At 48.4% G+C, this 18,993-nt stretch overlaps 1 protein-coding gene across 1 annotated transcript in view; it reads right to left on the minus strand.

Moving 5' to 3' along the window:
* Positions 1–684: 684 nt before the first annotated feature.
* The window catches only part of KCNH3 (potassium voltage-gated channel subfamily H member 3), a 92,398-nt gene continuing 74,089 nt past the window's right edge, over positions 685–18,993 (minus strand). Inside the window, 4 exon segments of the mRNA XM_048492104.1 lie at positions 685–1,872; positions 3,485–3,552; positions 3,667–3,770; positions 15,856–16,130. Of these exon segments, the coding sequence (XP_048348061.1) occupies positions 1,273–1,872; positions 3,485–3,552; positions 3,667–3,770; positions 15,856–16,130 (1,047 nt within the window). The 3' untranslated portion in view covers positions 685–1,272.

An 18,993-nucleotide genomic window follows, 5' to 3' on the forward strand; every position in this document is an offset into this window, starting at 1 on the left:
TAATTCCCCCTGCAATCCCCTGCCCCATGCTATAATCAGTCGAGACAATTTGCAGAATTTCTGCAGAACGAGTTAGGATGTCTTTCGGGGAAGAAGAAGAAGAAGAGTTTGGATTTATATCCCCCCTTTCTCTCCTGCAGGAGACTCAAAGGGGCTTACAATCTCCTTGCCCTTCCCCCCTCACAACAAACACCCTGTGAGGTAGGTGGGGCTGAGAGAGCTCCGAGAAGCTGTGACTAGCCCAAGGTCACCCAGCTGGCGTGTGTGGGAGTGTACAGGCTAATCTGAATTCCCCAGATAAGCCTCCACAGCTCAGGTGGCAGAGCTGGGAATCAAACCCGGTTCCTCCAGATTAGATACACGAGCTCTTAACCTCCTATGCCACTGCTGCTCCCTGGCTATAATGTGGCTCAGGCCCACGCTGGCTTTGAGATAAGATGTTGGTGCTGTTCCTTACGGAAATCAAGTGGGGAAGATATCTTTGATCCACAAAGGATTACCACGCCAGCAAATTTTCTCTTGTTAACTCTGCAGCCCGTCTTTGGTAACTTTGCCTCCCTTCCCACTTTTGGCCAAGGGACAACAAACCCTCAACAAATCAATACGTAATCAATACAGAGCCCCCAGGGGATGGGGCGGTTTATAAATCGAAACAATAAATAAATAAATAAATAACCCAAGATATCCAGGACCAAAGTGTACCTTTTATGTTATAAAAAAGGGTGCTAGTCTTGGCCCTGCCCCGTAGCCACAGGGGACCAGCAAAAGCCTTTTTTACACCCCGTCTCCCAGCTGAAGAATTACATGCATAGTGAAACGACCAGTCCAGTGCCTAGCAACCAAGCTGCCCCAAGGAAGTTACAGTTGATGTGGATATATATATATATATAAATATAACTGCATATTTCAAGCATATGAGTTTGCAGTTTTAAACCCCAACCAACCCATATAAAACAGGCCCATCTCTGGGCAGAAGGGACTGTTAGAGTGCTCCCCATATGCCTGCGTATTCCCCGAGAAAGTATTTCATCCGTCTCTGTGCAGAGGGCAAAGTTGCGGAGAGGGCTTCTTTTCCCGACTTCCTGTACTTTCCTTTTCTCCTGACTGCGAAGGCCATTTCCAGCTCCATCGGGGCTCTCTAATTCCTCTTAGTTTGCCTCCTCGTCTGCTAGGCCATATCTGGGGCTGCGAGGTAAAGGACTCCCTGATGGTCCCAGACCGCTGAAGAATCCCGGTGCTTAATCTGTACGGAAGCAGGCAATTGGTATTGGCTCATACGCCTGTCCCTTCCTCCCGTGGCCAGCAGGGGGTACTGCTTATTGGTCCGTCCTCTGCATCAATCAGCACCATCTCAAAGCTTGAGGAATCACAGGCTTGAGCTCCGGATGGTTTGGTTTCGACAAGGTTTATCTGGGATGCTGGATCCACTGGGGAGGAAGTCTGGGGAAAGGAACTTTCTCTTTGGCTCGGGTTTGGCAGCTGTGTGTGGTTCTCCTTGTCCCGATGGTCCACGGCTACTGTTTCGGCCCACTGAGGGTCCTTTGTTGGCCCCCAGGTCCAGAGCGTTCCAGGCCAGGGAGAGCTCTCTCCAGCAGGTTGGGCCCACACCCATGGGACCCTGCCACAGGTCCCATTGGGACAGGGTGCTGAGGGTGCACTATGAGGACAGAAGGTGGGTGAGAGTCCTGTATCTACTCGGAGTGGGCTCAATAAAGGAGCCACAGGAGTGTCCACAGAGGGAAAGGAGCCAAAAGCTGAAGTGTCATCACATGGGTGGGTTGGTGTCTGGGAGAGAAGGAAGACCTGCACGGTCTGGCGCAGAGAGTGGAGACCTTCACGCATTTGCTGGACCTGGCCAGAGAGTTCTGCCACCTGCCAAAGCGGTTGTAGAAAAGGACACAAAGAGAACAAGGTGAGCAATATGGCCCGTTGCTGCTCTCCCAGCCTGGGCTTATAACGTTGCTCTCAGCAGTGCTCCCTTTAGCCTTATGGATGCCCTGTACTGGTCCTGACTGCAAGGCACTGGAAACCTCTGGAGTATGGAAGAGCGAGACAGATGTGGCTCTGGTAAAGCAGCAGAGAGAAAAGCCACCTGCCTCTTTTTCTCGTATAGCTTGGTCTCCTCCCTTCCAATTCCCCCATGCGCATATTATGTATATAAGGTGTAACTGACTCAAGATGACCCCAAGCAAGGGCCTTTCAAGGCAAGAGGTGAGCAGAGGGTAGCCTGTTACGCGCTCACGGTTTGCCCCGCAGTGAGCCTGCATTTTCTGTGGACCAGAGTTTCCCTTATGGGTGCCTCTTCCCCACTCCCACACACACTGTGCCGCAGATCTGATTATTCCTGTGGTGTCCACGAGCAGGGGAACTGAAAGAATACAGGGTCCGTTTCTCCTGCTTCGGGCTTTTGCTCCTCCCCCACCCATGCAGGAGCAGTTCCACCCCTCTTGGGCAGGCATTTCTGAGGGAACAATGGAACTCCTTTTTTTAAATTATTATTTTGACACTAATGCTTGATTGCAAGGGCAATAGAACATTAAAACAGCCAAACAGTTCTTAAAAGGCATTGAAGAAAAGGTGGCAATGAAACCACAGACCTAAAGCAACCAGGAAGTAGTGGGAAGAAAAATGGCAGCTTCGATTGGAACCAACAGTAAGGTCTCCTTGTATGGAGACACGGGGAAACCCCACTGTGGACCAGACAGCCTAGGCATAAGCACTGCATGCATAATGGACCATCCACTACCTTTCTCTGCATTGTAGTCCTTTATGGTCCACATCCAAGTAAAAATCTGATGTGATCAGGCTATACCTTTCCCTCCCCATCAACACATTAAAGGGCCAATTTCCTGTGCCATTATAATTACCATTGGTTCTGGTGGGTTTTCCGGGCTGTGTGCCCGTAATCTGGTGAATCTTGTTCCTAATGTTTCGCCTGCATCTGTGGCATCTTCAGAGGTGTATCACAGAGGGAAGTCTGCAGTGTGTAACAGACTTCCCTCTGTGATACACCTCTGAAGATGCCAGCCACAGATGCAGGCGAAACATTAGGAACAAGATCCACCAGACCACGGCCACACAGTCCGGAAAACCGACCAGAACCAGTTGAATCCAGCTGTGAAAGCCTTCGACAATTATTACCATTGTCCCTTCATTCAACAGTAGTATTAACAGAAGTTAAGATTTAATGCTCTTTGAACTAGTTGATACATCCATTCAAAATCTGAAGTGTTTCCTGGACCCGTAACCCTTTTAGATTGTAGGTAGGGTGTTGGTTCTATATTTCAGTTTTTCCATAGGGAAAGAACGCTGAGAAGTTCTTGCCTCAGCCTTCCTGTGGGTGTTTGTACATGCTGGATTTCTTCCCCTGCTCCCTTGCAAGGCATCCAGATGTGCAACTCTTTATTTGCAATCTGATCTAGTAGAGTCCAGGAAAAACTTTGCTTGTGGCTTGTACGCAGTGGATCATGGACAAAGATCTTACCGCCTGCCGCAGTTTCTCAATTGTGTCAGCCCCTGACAACTCGGGGGGGATGGTGAGCAGACCGCTGTCTGGAAGAAGAGAGAACAGGCTGGATTGCAGCTTGCAGACACAAACACTACTGTTTTTTAGATGATGCTCCTTCCTCACACAGACACAAAAGAAATTCCACACAAAAAATCTACCTGTGCCAGGTGAAGGGCTGCTATAGTCCAGGCCTGAGGTTCCAACACGAAAGCTAAACATCGGTTTGTCAGAACCAGACCCATCTTCAATACCATCCACAACCCTTGACAGAGAAAGAAGAAAAAAAGAGGATCTAATAGCTGGGAGACTGAAACTGTTGAGCCTCAGACGCCAAAGTTTACCACTGTAAAAACAGGCAGTGTTGCATGCATAAAATTGCAGACCTTTCAGAGAAAATTTTGATAGGATTGGAGTGGCTTCCTGACCCCAGCCTCATATGGCCCAACAAGTTCAGCTTTCTGGTTTAAACTGGGAAGAGGCTGCGGTCCAGGAGGCAAGAATCTCTCCCCTTCTGACCAGAACTCAAACCGGGAGTTCTGCGACAGTCAAAAATATGAATCAAAGTACTTTTTTTTGTTTTATTTTTGCACCGTGAAGTCATAGCAGACTGATGGCGACCACGTAGGGATTTCAAGGCAAGACATATTCAGAGCCATTGCTTGCCTCCAGATCCTGACCTTGGTATTTCTTGGTGGTCTCCCATCCAAATGCTAGCCAGGGGGGGACCCTGCTCAGCTTCTGAGATCTGACAATAACAGTCTAGGTTTTGCCTTGAAACTCTACTTGGGTTGTCATAAGTTAGTTTCAACGTGACAGTATTTTACACACCCAAGTGCCATAGCAAGCCAAACACACTATATTTAATTAGTGTACACATTATACAAAATATAATGGCTAGTTAAAAACATAGGTTCTGGAAGCCAGATCTTAACATATATTGCACATAAATCTCACAAACAACACAGGTGTTGATATAAAAATTATAAAGTTATGCTTGTTGCAAGACCACAGTTGAGAAATATCCATAGCTGGGAAACACATTTTGTGTTTCTGTGACTGAATGACTGTGACTCAGTAACTGGGTGCTACTGAAACCGCTGCGTTCGCTATTTTGCAAGAACCAACAGATGTTGCTTATGGGCGCAGGGTCAACAGTAGGTACTGACCCGGCCATTGAAGCATCAGGGATGGTTCACCCAACTAGTTAGGCTTTTGCTTTTTGCTGATTCTGCTTACTAAATGGAATGTATATGTAACCCCAGACGTAACCAAGTCAAATGATGCTGATTATAGTGAGATGATTGTATTAATGACAAAGTGCCTAAAATTGTCTTTTGCTGATGTACTAATATGTTAAAGGTTAAGATTGTGAGCCCGAGTGGACAGCCGACAGCCGGCCAGGATTGGCCAGATGTGATCAGAAGGTCTGTTCAGAAACATCTTAAAATGAGCTGTACTGTGGTACAGACTTCAGAGATAATAGCTCTCTCCATGTCCACCTGACATGACAGTAAAACTAGCTTGCTATTAGCCATCTTTGTTTGGAGTTTTTCATGGGTAAAGACTTCCATAACAGTGTTATTACTGTTGACGAATGCATCAGACGACCAGCAAAACCATATGCATTTGGGCCCCTTCAGCCTTCCTCAGTGGTCAATGATGTAACATTTTGAAACACACATTCAAACAGGTGATGTATGAGTGATTCCGCACAACACGTTACCAGCAGAGCTCGACTTGTGTCGAGCTCGGGTCATCCGCACAGCCGCAGATCTCGACACAAGTCCAACTCTCCTTCGACCCGCCTAAGCCAGAGTATCTCGATCCTGCTGCGAAGGAGTACTTTTTCACAAAGTCGTCTCGACCTCTCGTCTCTGCGGACTGTCTGTTGAGCTTGACTCGACTACACTCGCCCCTCCAGCCAATCGCGTCGTTCCTTTTCCTGCCCAATCAGGGCTCAGTTTCCCTTTAACCAATCACGGCGCGTTTTTGGCCAGCCAATAATAATCGACCATGCAGAGCATGCATACAGCCGGAAAATCACCGCGCTGAAAAGCAAAATCTGTAAAGGGACCATTTGCTCGTGTCGCGCACGAAGCGTCCGCCCGGCAATCAATTCCCCGTTGCACACATGTACCTGCCTATTGTGTCTCAACCAATCAGTGCTGCTTGCTGGCTAGATCCCTCCAGTGGCGTTCCTACCTAGGGACATGGGGTACCCTTTGTCCCCGGGCGCCCCCCATTTGGTCACGTGGGGGGGCGCCAACATTTCAGGGTCGTTTGTATGTTTTTTACATTTTAAAGTGTTTTTTCACGTTCCGGCCTGCAGGGGGCGCATTTTTAAGGCTAGCGGCACCAAAATTTCGGGGTACCACCCAGAGACTGTCCTGATGATACCACCCAAATTTGGTGATGTTTGGTTCAGGGGAAGCAAAGTTATGGACCCCAAAAGGGGGTGCCATCCCCATTGTTTTCAATGGGAGCTAACCTGAGATGGGGGCTACCCATTTGAGGGACAATAACTTTAGTCCTCCTGAACATAACTTCACCAAACTTGGGTGGCATCATAAGAATTGTTAACAGATGATACCCTGAAATTTTGGGGTCACTAGCTGTAAAAATACACCCTTTACAGGCACCCCAAGAAATTTGCCCAAGATTCTTTGTTTTGCAGTGACATTGCTACATTAGCCAATGGGGAATTTCTGAGTGTAAGGCAGGCTGCACATTTTTGAAGATAGAGGCACCAGACTTTCAGGGGTGGCTCAGGAGACATCCTGCTAATCGCATCCAGGTTTGGAGACTTTTTTGCTTATGGGTGTACAATTTTATGGGCCCGACAAATGCTTACTTTGTTTCCTTGCTCCTGCACATGAAAGCCTGTGGGCTGAGTTCTCCCAGAACTCTCTCAACCCCACTCCAGAAGCAAAGCTCACCAAGCTTGGATGCTATTACTCAAGGTCTCTTGGAGCCACCTTGAAAGTCTGGTGCCTCTATCTTCAAAATGTGCAGCCAGGCGCTTACACACCTCAGAAATTCCCCAGAATTTGCCAGGCTCTTTTCAGCAGAAGTTCTGTGGTGGGAAAATTACTTTCCCCACCATAGACTTCAATGGGAGCTATCTGTTATGCCCAGATGGCTCTGTGGTAGAAGGTTTCAACAGGAGTGCACATGGTAGGGATGTTGCCCTGCTCTAGTGGGGGCATTTCCTGTAGGGCTGCTGGTGTGAGTCTCCTGAAAGGAACCAGCCAAATTTGCTAAAATGTTGTGTGGAAGAGGAAAATGCTTTCGTGGGCACCGAGTTGAAGGTGAACCTGATGCCCACAGCATTACGGCCATCACAGGCAAACTTTAGCAAAGTTGGCTGGTTCCTTTTCAGGAGATTCACACCAGCAGCCCTACAGGAAATAAGCGCCCCCGGCCAGAGAGAAAACCACACTACCACAGTGCCTCCTGTTGAAACCTCTACCACAGAGCCAGCCGCATAACAGAAAGCCCTATTGAAGTCTATGGTGGGAAAGATAATTTTTCTCCCACCACAGAACTATGCACACATCATGCAGGCTTGATGGCGGGCAGATTCTGGGGAATTTCTGAGTGTGTAAGCAGTGACCACACATTTTTGAAGACAAAGGCGCCAGATCTCTTCAAGGTGGCTCCAAGAGGCCTTGGTAATAGCATCCAAGCTTGGTGAGCTTTGCCTTTGGGGGTGAGTGGGGGGCCTGAGAAGTTCTGAGAGAACTCACCCAGCAGGCTTCATGTGTGCAGGAAGCCGGGAAACAAAATAAGCCTTTGGAAGGCCCATAAAATTGGACAGAAGCAAAGGTCTCCTGAAAGCCTGGATGCAATTAGCCAGGATGCCCTCCTGAGAACTGCCACCTTGAAAGAAGTCTGGTGCCCTCTATCTTCAAAAAAAAATGCCAGCCTGCCTCAGAAATTCCTCATTAGCTGCGGTGGAGCAAAGAGTCACTTGCAAGAACAAAAGAATCTTGGGCAAATTTTTTGGGGTGTAACCCTGGAAAGAGGAGATGTATTTTTACGGCTAGTGACCCTTAAAATTTTCAGGGGTATCATCATGTTAACTATTCTTATGATGCCACTCAAGTTTGGTGAAGTTATGTTCAGGAGGACCGTGTGTCATGTGTCCCTCAAATCGGGTAGCCCCCATCTCAGGTTAGCTCCCCATTGAAAACAATGGGGATGTGGGGCACCCCCTTTAAGTCCATCTCTTGCTTCCCCTGAACCAAACATCACCAAATTTGGGTGGTATCATCAGGACAGTCTCTGGATGGTACCCTCAAATCATGGTGCAGCTAGCTTTAAATGCGCTCCCTGCAGGCCGAAAAAACACCAAAAATAACCCCAAATGCACAAATTGGTCATGGTGGGGGAGGGTGGCCATTACACACAGCCAGGCCGGCGCCAAACTCAGGTTTTGTCCCCGGGCGCCAGTTTGCCTAGGTACGCCCCTGGATCCCTCCCTCCCCAAACACAGGAGGGATGTTCAAAGGGTCTGGTCGCCAATTCGCCATTTCGCTGCCTCGAGTTCCACATTGCTGAATTACACTGGATACCTCTTGTGATACGACCGCTTCCTCCTCCGACAGCGGTTCAGGTAGCTGAGGGGTAGGGAGAGGTATTTCCTGGAGGGACAGGGAGACCAGGGACTTGATTGAGATCTGGGGTGAGCTGGAGCTCCACAGTAGAGTCAAGAAATGCCAGCGTAAAATCCATCTTTTTAAAAGGGTCGCTGCAGAGATGTGCAATAGGGGCCACAAAAGAGATGTGCAATAGGGGCCACATCTAGTGTCCCTAACCCCCCCCCCCCCAATACTGTGCGGCGCATTTATTTCCAACTTGTGTCATTAGAAACGCTGGTATAATTCACATCCGCGGAAGCTTTCTGGAAGTACAAAAAGTGGGTGACTAGTTTTGGAAACCTGCAACGGGGGGAGGAGAAGGCGGGGAGTGGGGAACGGATAAGGGACTCTGCAATCTGCTTAACACTGATTCGTGCAATTGATTGCCCAGAAACAGGCAACTCATCCAGCCGCTACAGCAGAGGTCTTCAAACTATGGCCCTCCAGATGTTCATTGACTACAATTCCCATCAGCCCCTGCCAGCATGGCCAAGTGGTAGGGCTCATGGGAATTGTAGTCTATGAACATCTGGAGGGCCATAGTTTGAAGACCCCTGCTCTACAGTGAGGATGACAAGGGGCGGCTGGAGAACACTCAAAGGAGTTTGATTACACGGCAAGGTAAACAAATGTTTAGGCTCGCTGGTCCAGATCTTTGCAGGGAGGCAACTGGAAACCTCATCAATGTCCCTTGAGCGCCGCAGAATCCGTTTCAGCACCCACCGTTGCCGGTTATAGGCTAGGATGGTGTTTCTGCTGATTTTCTTCATAGGAATGTTTCCTAATGCCATTTGCTTCAGTGCATGTACACATGTGCACCAATGCTTAGTTCACCTTCCCCCCCCCCTTCTCTCACGGCAGGCTCACCTGGTTGCACTTCACAACTGGAGCATTCTCCAGAGCGCGTAGCTCTCGGTTGAAAAGGAGGCTCCGTCGTGTGGGTGCGCTTTCCAACATGGGTGAGCGGATGCTAGACACCACCAAAGGTATCCTGGAGAGAACAGAGTCTGAAACGAGCACTCTCAACCGCCACATGTCAACCATTGCCGATGCTGTGAAAGGTTCGACCGCTGCCATTGAAAGTCTAGTGCACTTTTTCACTCAGCAATCAAGGTTGTCGGTGCAGACCTCGAACTCGTCCACCCTTCCCAGTAGTGGTCATGAAAGTGGGGTAGTTGGAGGGACTGAGTATTGTGCTGGGGAGATTGAATGCGCTCCAGGCATAGAACAGGCAAAGCAGCCAAACCTTAGCAAGGGGGGGGGTGACAAACACAGGAAAAAGCCTAAACAAGTGTTGGATCTGTAGAGATGGTTTACCTTGGAGTGCAGCAAGTAACACAACCTGCTCTTGTGTTTGCCAATAATCAATTTTACAGGGGAAGGGAGAGATTACGAATGCCTGATTAACCTACTTTCCAGAATCCTCTCAACGGTGTATGGGGGGGTGGGTTTCTGTACATTTGCTGGGGGAAACAAGCAAGGGGTAATGAGTGGCAGGCTTTATGATATTGAACTTCCACACACGCGTTGAATAAAAACCAATGATTTATTTTAACGTGTTCTCATAACAGATGACAGGTCACTTTCACATGTGACTGCATGCTGACCAGGTCTGTAACCTTAAACAGATTTCCAACAGCCACCTCTTTGCTTTCTGGGGGGGGGGGGGAGAGTAAAACATAACAGGATAGATTGTCCAGAATGAAGTCTGCTTCAAGCACCACTGAAGTCTTGCTCCAAGCATCAGTCCGTTTCGGAGGAGGACACGATTGGCGAGCGGGTTCTGTAAGCCTCGGTGCTCACATCCTCCAAATTTTCTCCATGCTTGATCTTACACAATGCCTTACCCCCCCCCCACCCCTTCAATCGGCGTGCTCTGTCTCTGCGCAAAGTGCTGCATCCGCAGTCCATCGATCTCTTTAATAAATCTGTGATTCATTCTCCTCATATTCCGCTCAAGGCCTCGCACTGAATAATGCACTTTCAATCCACTTTCAATTCACTTTACAACTGGATTTTACTGTGCAGAATAGTAAAATCCACTTGTAAACAATTGTGAAAGGTGATTGAAAGTGCATTATTCTGCATGAATGGAAGGGGCCTATGTGCCTGTATTTATTCTGTCACAGGTAGTGGACGTTTCTTATTAATTGTGATTCTCTGCACAACAATGACGGGGGTGGGGGAAATAGTGAGGCACACTTGCAGACTCACTTTGGCCCAGCTGCAGTTGTCTATGATATCTGAATACAGCCTTTGTCTCCATGCCAGGAAATTTCTTTATGCTGGCCTGGTTGCACACAGCCCTGCTATTAAAGGTAGAGCAGCATGCCATATTTTTAAATAAATAAATAAATAAATAAATAAATAAATAAATAAATAAATAAATAAAGAGAACAGCTGGGGCAGGTGACACCTAATGCGCCTCATGTTTTGCCTGCCGCTCTCTGTCACACACCTGCGAGTGGGCACGTATTTGATGAGGGTGTTGGGAGAAAGGTGCAGCAGGCCACAGACGCGCAGACCACAAAAGCAGCCCGAGGAAGGTTAATGGTTGGTCGTGTAAGAGTGGCACATCAAAGCCAACATGGGGGGAGGTCTTGGTGTTGTGCGCTGCAGCACAGATAACCCACTAAGCACCCTCAGAGCCTCTGCCATCTCCAGCCTTACACAATCGTAGGCATTTGTCAACAGCTTCCTTTGTTTCCTGGTGACAGACACATCTGGCATCGGGTGGCAATGATGGACCTGCGGGCAGAGAGTGGTAATGAATGTTAGGCTTCCCCCAGACATGTGCGGATTGCCTCCAGCCTTGTCTCTTAATGAACAGTGTTCTGCTGGAGTTTCCAGCATGCCATTGTTACTGGAGTGCTTAATGAAGCACGGACATGGTAATGTCACCACATGCATCTAATAAATATCGGCACTGTTTGCTAGTTGCCCCTAAAGCCAGGACGTGCGTGATGCTTAATCACTCACCAGGTTCAGGACCCTCCAGTGCGCCTTCGGCAACCTCTCCATGTGATGGGCACTTCTCTGTCAATCCCCCTTCATGGCTGCCAGCTGCAGGGAAACACAGAGTTATTCTTCCATGAACTGTGCTGTTGCACCTCTCCAAAATTGGATAAATGGCATGATGGTTGCTCAATAACCCTGTGCTCCAGCTCCTTCCTCCTGTGTGTCCTTTTCATCCACGGCCAAACAAGCGCGCTTCTGCACTAGTTCCCCCACTTCAAGTTCACGAGCTGCAGTAAGGCAAAAAACATTGCAGATGTATGTATGACGCGGTGCCTGTGCTTTGATCAAGGCACGGGACATGATGGAGACATTTATGCATCATGAAGACATGCAGGCGCGCTGAACGCATTCAAACTTCCCGTGTTTCGAAATCCAGCTTGGCTGGCCAGCGTCGCGCCACAGCTGGAACATTAGGACAACGTGCTGTGTGCTCCCACTCGAAAGGTCACCACGGCGTGTCTCCATGACACCGTGGAATTCCGATCTCAGTAATTCCATCCTGTTTAAAACTTCCGTGGAATTCCTCCTGTATCCTCTTGTCCGAAGGGCAAAACACAGTTCTGCAATGTGCGTGGGGTCACTCCCACAATTCTGCCCAGTTATGACACTGCGCGTCAGGGCCTGGTGTCTGCTAATCACTCGCAGAAGTGCGAGAATTTCCAGGGGAAACCAAGGACTGCTGATCCGATCAGACAAGTTTCCTTCGTTCGATGCAGCTTGCGGAAATCTAGCAGGTGTGTGTGTTTTGGAGGGCCCCTCACCCATTTCTGTTCTGTGGGACTGCGCAACAACTTCAGTTCCCCTGCAAAGGCCTTCGAAATCCTAGGCGCTATGCAATAAGTTGGGGACTCCTCCCTGCGTAATTGCGCAACGGCGTTCCGTAGGGACGTCCACAATTTGGGTTATGAATGGGCCAATTGACTGTGTCCCAGCTTAATTGGCCCAGGACTGTTGCCGCATTATAAAAGTGGACATTATGGAGGGTGCGAGGCATGGGTTCAAGTGGCAACCGGAGGAGATTAATATTCTCTTGCGCACAATCAGGGGCAGGGGGTTTGCCCCAAATTTGATGTGAAGCCTGAACATGCCCAACGTGCGGGTTTATAGGGCAATAGTTAAGGCGCTGGCCAGGGCGAGCTACGAAAGGACAGAAGAGCAGGTGCGCTCAAAGTGGAAAGCGATGAAAAAGGACTTCTTTTGTGTCGGCGAAGCACGGGGCGGCGTGCCTCGAAAGAGTGCGTGGCCAGAGCACTACGGTGCCCTGAGGCAATTGTGGACGCTTGCAGGCCATCCGACCGTTGTGGAGCGGAGGGCACGAGGTAATTCTTTCATTTCGGCGGCCTTCTAATCCTATTCGCACCCTGCCTGTATAACGGTTCATGAGACAGTAGACTTGCAAGCAGTAATGTGGTGTTCTGTTTTTGCAGGCTTCTCCCGACCCAAGGAGGATGAGGAGAGCAGCTCAGATGATGGCACAGCTGAGGGCGTGGTGGGTGGCCAGAGGGTTGTGGAAACCCGGTACTCTGGAGACGCGGAGAGCACTGAGCCAGGTGAGATTGGTGGTCCGTGTGACTGAGCAAAACGCCAATCCAAGGAGGTCAGGCGCCTTTCTGTTGTCCGTGTGGGTGCAGTGTTCTGCACTGGTGCGTTGGACCTTGGCGTGCCTGCAATGTGTGAGTGCCTTGAAGTGGCTGCTCTCACCCAGCAGGCATGACTTTTTGCAAACACAATTCTATCTGGTTTTCAACCAATGCACTAGAGAGCAGCAGTGGCGTAGGAGGTTAAGAGCTCGTGTATCTAATCTGGAGGAACCGGGTTTGATTCCCAGCTCTGCCGCCTGAGCTGTGGAGGCTTATCTGGGGAATTCAGATTAGCCTGTACACTCCCACACGCTGGGTGACCTTGGGCTAGTCACAGCTTCTTGGAGCTCTCTCAGCCCCACCTACCTCACAGGGTGTTTGTTGTGAGGGGGGAAGGGCAAGGAGATTGTCAGCCCCTTTGAGTCTCCTGCAGGAGAGAATGGGGGGATATAAATCCAAACTCCTCCTCCTCCTCCTCCTCCTCTTCTTCTTCTTCTTCTTCTTCTTGTCAGCCTGCCTTTGCATCCTCACATGCTGTTTTTTTAATTCTCTTTTTTAAAATAATTTTTATTGTATAGAGTATTTGTACATTTGTTACATTTAATATCTTTATTCCATCTATACATTTTTCCATTTTCTCCTCACATGCTTTTTTCTCAGCAGTATGCAAGCAACAGAAGAACTGCGATGTGGAGTGGTGTTCGCACACTTTACCAATTTGGCTGCAGGGCAGACAGAATGCATCTGCCTCTGAGCTTGGCTAAGGAGGATCGAGCTCTGCCGCTATGCGGAACGACAGTGAGTCGAATTCATGATGAGAAATTCCGGCGAACTCAAGTCGAGCTCAACTGAATGTGCTGTGGGGAATCACTCTTCAAATCCACACCAAGAGTTGCTTTCTTTATGTTGGCCACTTCTTTAATTTATGACTGATGATATATACAATCAGAGATACTGACAATTCAACAGCAGATTTGAAATGTTTTGGAGATCTTAGGTGTTTCTACAATTATTATAGAAGAGGGTCTTAGACCCACTTCATAAATCCTTATCCATTCCACACCAAATGAGAAAGCAAATCCTGGTAAATGTGTGTTTCAAAATGTTACTTCACTGACCACTGAGGAAGACCTTAAGGGCGGAAACACGTATAGTTTTGCTGCTCATTTGATACATTCATCAATTGTAATAGCACCTGTGTTATTTGTGAGATTTATGTGCAATATATGTTGAGATCTGGTTTCCAGAACCTATGCTTTCAACTAGCCATTTTTATTTTGTACCATGTGTACACTAATTGAATTTTATATTTTGATAGTCTTCTATTGTAATTAGCTGGTCCCTCCTGGAAATACTGATATAATTGAGTTTGTCCAAATGGCAAAATTAACAAAAATTATTAATGAGAGCATGTTCTCTGAGTTTAAGGATGAATAGACACAGTTAGCAAATTGTCTTGAATATATATATATAAGAATAAATTAATGTGGATAAGCTTTGAGGAAAAGAAAGACACTACAGATGAGGTATAGAAAAAATATTATGATTGGACTACATAAAGAAGCATCCATATTTGGGAAAGTAATCTCTTTTCAGTTACTTTAGGGTAAGTGTGAGAAATTGTCTCTTGATAGTTTGACGGGAAGTCTCTGTGTGTAACAAATTAATCTGAATCGTCTATATCAGGGGTCCCCAAACTTTTTAAACAGGGGGCCAGTTTACTGTCCCTCAGACTGTTGGAGGGCCGGACTAAAAAAAACTATGAACAAATTCCTATGCACAAATGATTGTAAAATGTTTGATTTCACCTTTCAGCCTTTCTGTCATGGTCTATTTTTAGAACAGTGACCAAAGTATGTCAAGTACAGGGTGGGCTCCAAATATTGTTAGGGAGGTTGTGGAATACCTTCCCCTGTAAAAAAAAAAAGCAGAACTTTCCCAATGAAGCATTCCATCTAACCCAGGATCAGGTATCTTCCTGGGTTCTTTCCTCCCTAGCAGCCAGCGAGCGATTCGCCCAGCCTGGCTGATGCCAATGGGAGTGAGGTAGGAACAGAAAGCCTGAGGAGCAACACATACTGGAGTAGCTGAGAGGGAAGGCTGGAGCAGGCATTGCCACATGTAAGGTTTCCAACTCTGGGTCAGAAAATTCATTGGAGATTTGGGGGGGGTGCCATCACATGTAACTGCAATCAACAGCCGTTGGGGCCGGTTCCTCCTCTCCCTCGAGCCCCCACTGCACATGAATGGAGCCATCGCCGCCATGCCTGGCGGGCCGGATAAATGCCTTCAGGGGGCCACATTTGGCCCCCGGGCCGTAGTTTGGGGACCCCTGGTCTATATCAGTGATGGCGAACCTTTTTGAGACCGAGTGCCCAAATTGCAACCCACAACCCACTTATTTATCACAAAGTGCCAACACGGCAATTTAACCTGAATACTGAGGTTTTAGTTTAGAAAAAAACGGTTGGCTCCGAGGCGTGCGTTACTCGGGAGTAAGCTTCGTGGTAGTTGGTGGCTCTGCTTTGAAACAACCGTGCAACTCTTCCAATGGTGAATCACGACCCTAGGAGGGTTTACTCAGAAGCAAGCCCCATTGCCAGCAACCGAGCTTACTCCCAGGTAAAGGATCGTGTTTTAGTTCTTCGCATGAAAACCAGTGGGGTTTAACAGAACTTATCAGGGTTACCTACAAAACTAGGTCTTAGGTTTAATGCTAATAATCGAGCCCAGCAGCCCAGGCCAGCCTAGATGTGGGGGGGCGGGGAATGTGTTTGCACGTGCCCACACAGAGGACTAAGAGTGCCACCTCTGGCACCCGTGCCGTAGGTTCGCCACCACTGGTCTATATGGTGTCGATTACTTGTTGATTGGTTTGGGTTGTAAGCTATTGATTGACTGTGGTTGCAATCTTTGTTTTTAATCGTCACGCAATAGTTGATGTCGAGTTTTTTCCTCCCCTTTCCTTTGCAGGCAAGCCAAACAAAACCAAAACCCTGAGCAAGCAAGGAACCTTCATCTTAAAATGGGAAAGGGAAGGGGCAACAAACGGTACCTTGTAATATCACTTCTAGCTCTCCTGTGTCTTTTCTTCCTAACTGCTGCTTACCTGGGGCTGAGGTCTGGGGGGCCGCTGCACGGGACACTGTGTAGCTGCAACATTGTGGGACGTGAGGAGGTTTCAGGCTGCGAGTGCCGTGGGAAGCCCGTGCGTGAAGGGAGATGGCTTTGACAGACAGAAGTAGAAGAGAGCAAAGAACTGAAGGGTTCTTCCACAGCCTCTGCAGGGAGGCAAGCGGTCCTGCGTCGGGAAGGGAATGCAGCCGGTCGGTCTTTCCCTTCCATCGTGGAGGGGTCTCTACTGCTCAGTGAGGACGGCTCAGCCTGTGCGAACAGACAGCAAGAAACTTGCATGAAGGAGGAAGCTGATCTTCACTCTAGTTCAACTGAGTTTCCAGGGCTCTTTTTATTGGCTTCTATTAACGTTCTGCATTCTGTTGTAACTCGCATCTTGTGGACCTGCTTAGTTAAAGGGAGGTCTGCAAATAAACTAAGGCAAAGCAAGATTACCAAACAGGAACCCTGGCACCTCTCCATCACTGAAATCATTCCTTCTCTTCCAAAGCACGCCCGATTGGCCTCCCAAAACTTCCTTGCATTTCAGAAGAAGATAAAGGGGGGGGGGGGATGCCCCCATTCTAGTGGACTTCAGAAATTGCTAACCATTCCACCTCCATTTCTACAGCAAGGTTATCATTCATTACAGTCAATATGTAGGTTTGAAATAATTTTGTATTGTATTGACACAGAAAAGGACATCTAGTGTCCAAAAGCTGTGAAAATATCCTCAGTTTCAGTCTTGGAAGAAGGTGAAGTTTAAGAATGCATGGCAGCTTAATAACCTTTGATCTTCAACAATTGTAATCTGCAAAATCAGCTAAAGTTTCCTCCGCTGCCCCCCTCCAAATCCCTTCTCTCCTTCGCCAATTATATGGAATCCATCACCACAGATTGCTTCCAGAGAGAGGCGTACCGCCTACGGAGACATGGGGCCATCCGGCCGTCATCCCCCTTCCCCGCAGGTGCTGAGGCTCGGCTTCAGGGAAGCTGCCACTGAGGCAGCCTGTCTCTATGATTTCAAAAAAGAAATCATAGAGACAGGCTGCCCGAGCAGCTGCTTCCCTGAAGCCGAGCCTCAGAGCCTGCGGGGAAGAAAGAAAATAGTGAGTGCTGTGCGTTTACTCGTGAGTAAGCGGGGCTCCGCAGCGGAGACGCCTGGAGGGTTTTTAGTCTCTGGGCGCCATTTAGACCCGGTATGCCACTGCTTCCAGATTATGGAGAGTAATAGAATTGATTAGGAGGAGACTTCCTTTATAAAAGGAAGAGAGTTGTATTCTGCTGCAGGGTTTACTATTTTATCCTGCTCGTGCTGCATTGTCTTCAGCTTTAAGAATTCAATTTTCTGCCTCATTTATGATATTTTATCTCGGATGCACTTTTTTTGCGCTATTTTTCTAACTTTATCATCCTACTCCTATGATTGGATGCAAAATGCTGTTTATATTATGTGGATCTGTTCTGCCATCTGTCAAGAAGAAAGGTGGGCTACAGCCAGTGGTGAGATTCAAATAATTTAACAACCGGTTCCGGTGGTGGGATTCAAATAATGTACCAACTGGTTGTTTACAAGCACCATTTTAACAACCGGGTCTGCTGAAGTGGTGCGAACCGGTTGAATCCCACCCCTGGCTACAGCAGCCGCATCCGGAGCCCCTGGGCAGTGCTCCATCACCTCCAAAAGACCTTCCTGCCACAATGGAGAGTCAAAAAACAGAAAAAAGCCTCCCTGCTGCCAAAAAGCTCTCCACTGGGTTCTGTGAATGTAAGACCAAGCCCTGTGGATGTAAGACCAAGCCCATTGGGTTCTGTGGATGTAAGACCAAGCCCTGTGGATGTAAGACCAAGCCCATTGGGTTCTGTGGATGTAAGACCAAGCCCTGTGGATGTAAGACCAAGCCCATTGGGTTCTGTGGATGTAAGACCAAGCCCTGTGGATGTAAGACCAAGCCCATTGGGTTCTGTGGATGTAAGACCAAGCCCTGTGGATGTAAGACCAAGCCCACTGGGTTCTGTGGATGTAAGACCAAGCCCTGTGGATGTAAGACCAAGCCCACTGGGTTCTGTGGATGTAAGACCAAGCCCTGTGGATGTAAGACCAAGCCCATTGGGTTCTGTGGATGTAAGACCAAGCCCTGTGGATGTAAGACCAAGCCCACTGGGTTCTGTGGATGTAAGGCCAAGCCCTGTGGATGTAAGACCAAGCCCATTGGGTTCTGTGGATGTAAGACCAAGCCCTGTGGATGTAAGACCAAGCCCACTGGGTTCTGTGGATGTAAGACCAAGCCCTGTGGATGTAAGACCAAGCCCACTGGGTTCTGTGGATGTAAGGCCAAGCCCTGTGGATATAAGACCAAGCCCACTGGGTTCTGTGGATGTAAGACCAAGCCCTGTGGATGTAAGACCAAGCCCACTGGGTTCTGTGGATGTAAGACCAAGCCCTGTGGATGTAAGACCAAGCCCACTGGGTTCTGTGGATGTAAGGCCAAGCCCTGTGGATATAAGACCAAGCCCATTGGGTTCTGTGGATGTAAGACCAAGCCCTATGGATGTAAGACCAAGCCCACTGGGTTCTGTGGATGTAAGACCAAGCCCACTGGGTTCTGTGGATGTAAGACCAAGCCCTGTGGATGTAAGACCAAGCCCACTGGGTTCTGTGAATGTAAGATCAAGCCCTGTGGATGTAAGACCAAGCCCTGTGGATGTAAGACCAAGCCCTGTGGATGTAAGACCAAGCCCTGTGGATGTAAGACCAAGCCCACTGGGTTCTGTGGATGTAAGACCAAGCCCTGTGGATGTAAGACCAAGCCCATTGGGTTCTGTGGATGTAAGACCAAGCCCTGTGGATGTAAGACCAAGCCCATTGGGTTCTGTGGATTTAAGACCAAGCCCTGGATGCTGGTGTTACAGCCAGCAAAGGCCAGGTGGTAGCCAACTAATGTCAGCTCCACCCCCAGCAATGCCCCCTGAATGCCCCCAGCCACCTCTGCGCAGCATCCTGTGCCAACAGGGCTGGGGAATGGCAGCAGCTTCTGGGGTTGTGTCAGCCCCCAGGATCAGTCAACAAACCCCTTGATATTTTTAAGGATTTGATTGACAGACTTTAAGGATCAAAGGAAGACGATTCTGG

The sequence above is a fragment of the Sphaerodactylus townsendi genome, linkage group LG03, assembly GCF_021028975.2.
Source record: "Sphaerodactylus townsendi isolate TG3544 linkage group LG03, MPM_Stown_v2.3, whole genome shotgun sequence".
Lineage (NCBI taxonomy): Eukaryota > Metazoa > Chordata > Lepidosauria > Squamata > Sphaerodactylidae > Sphaerodactylus > Sphaerodactylus townsendi.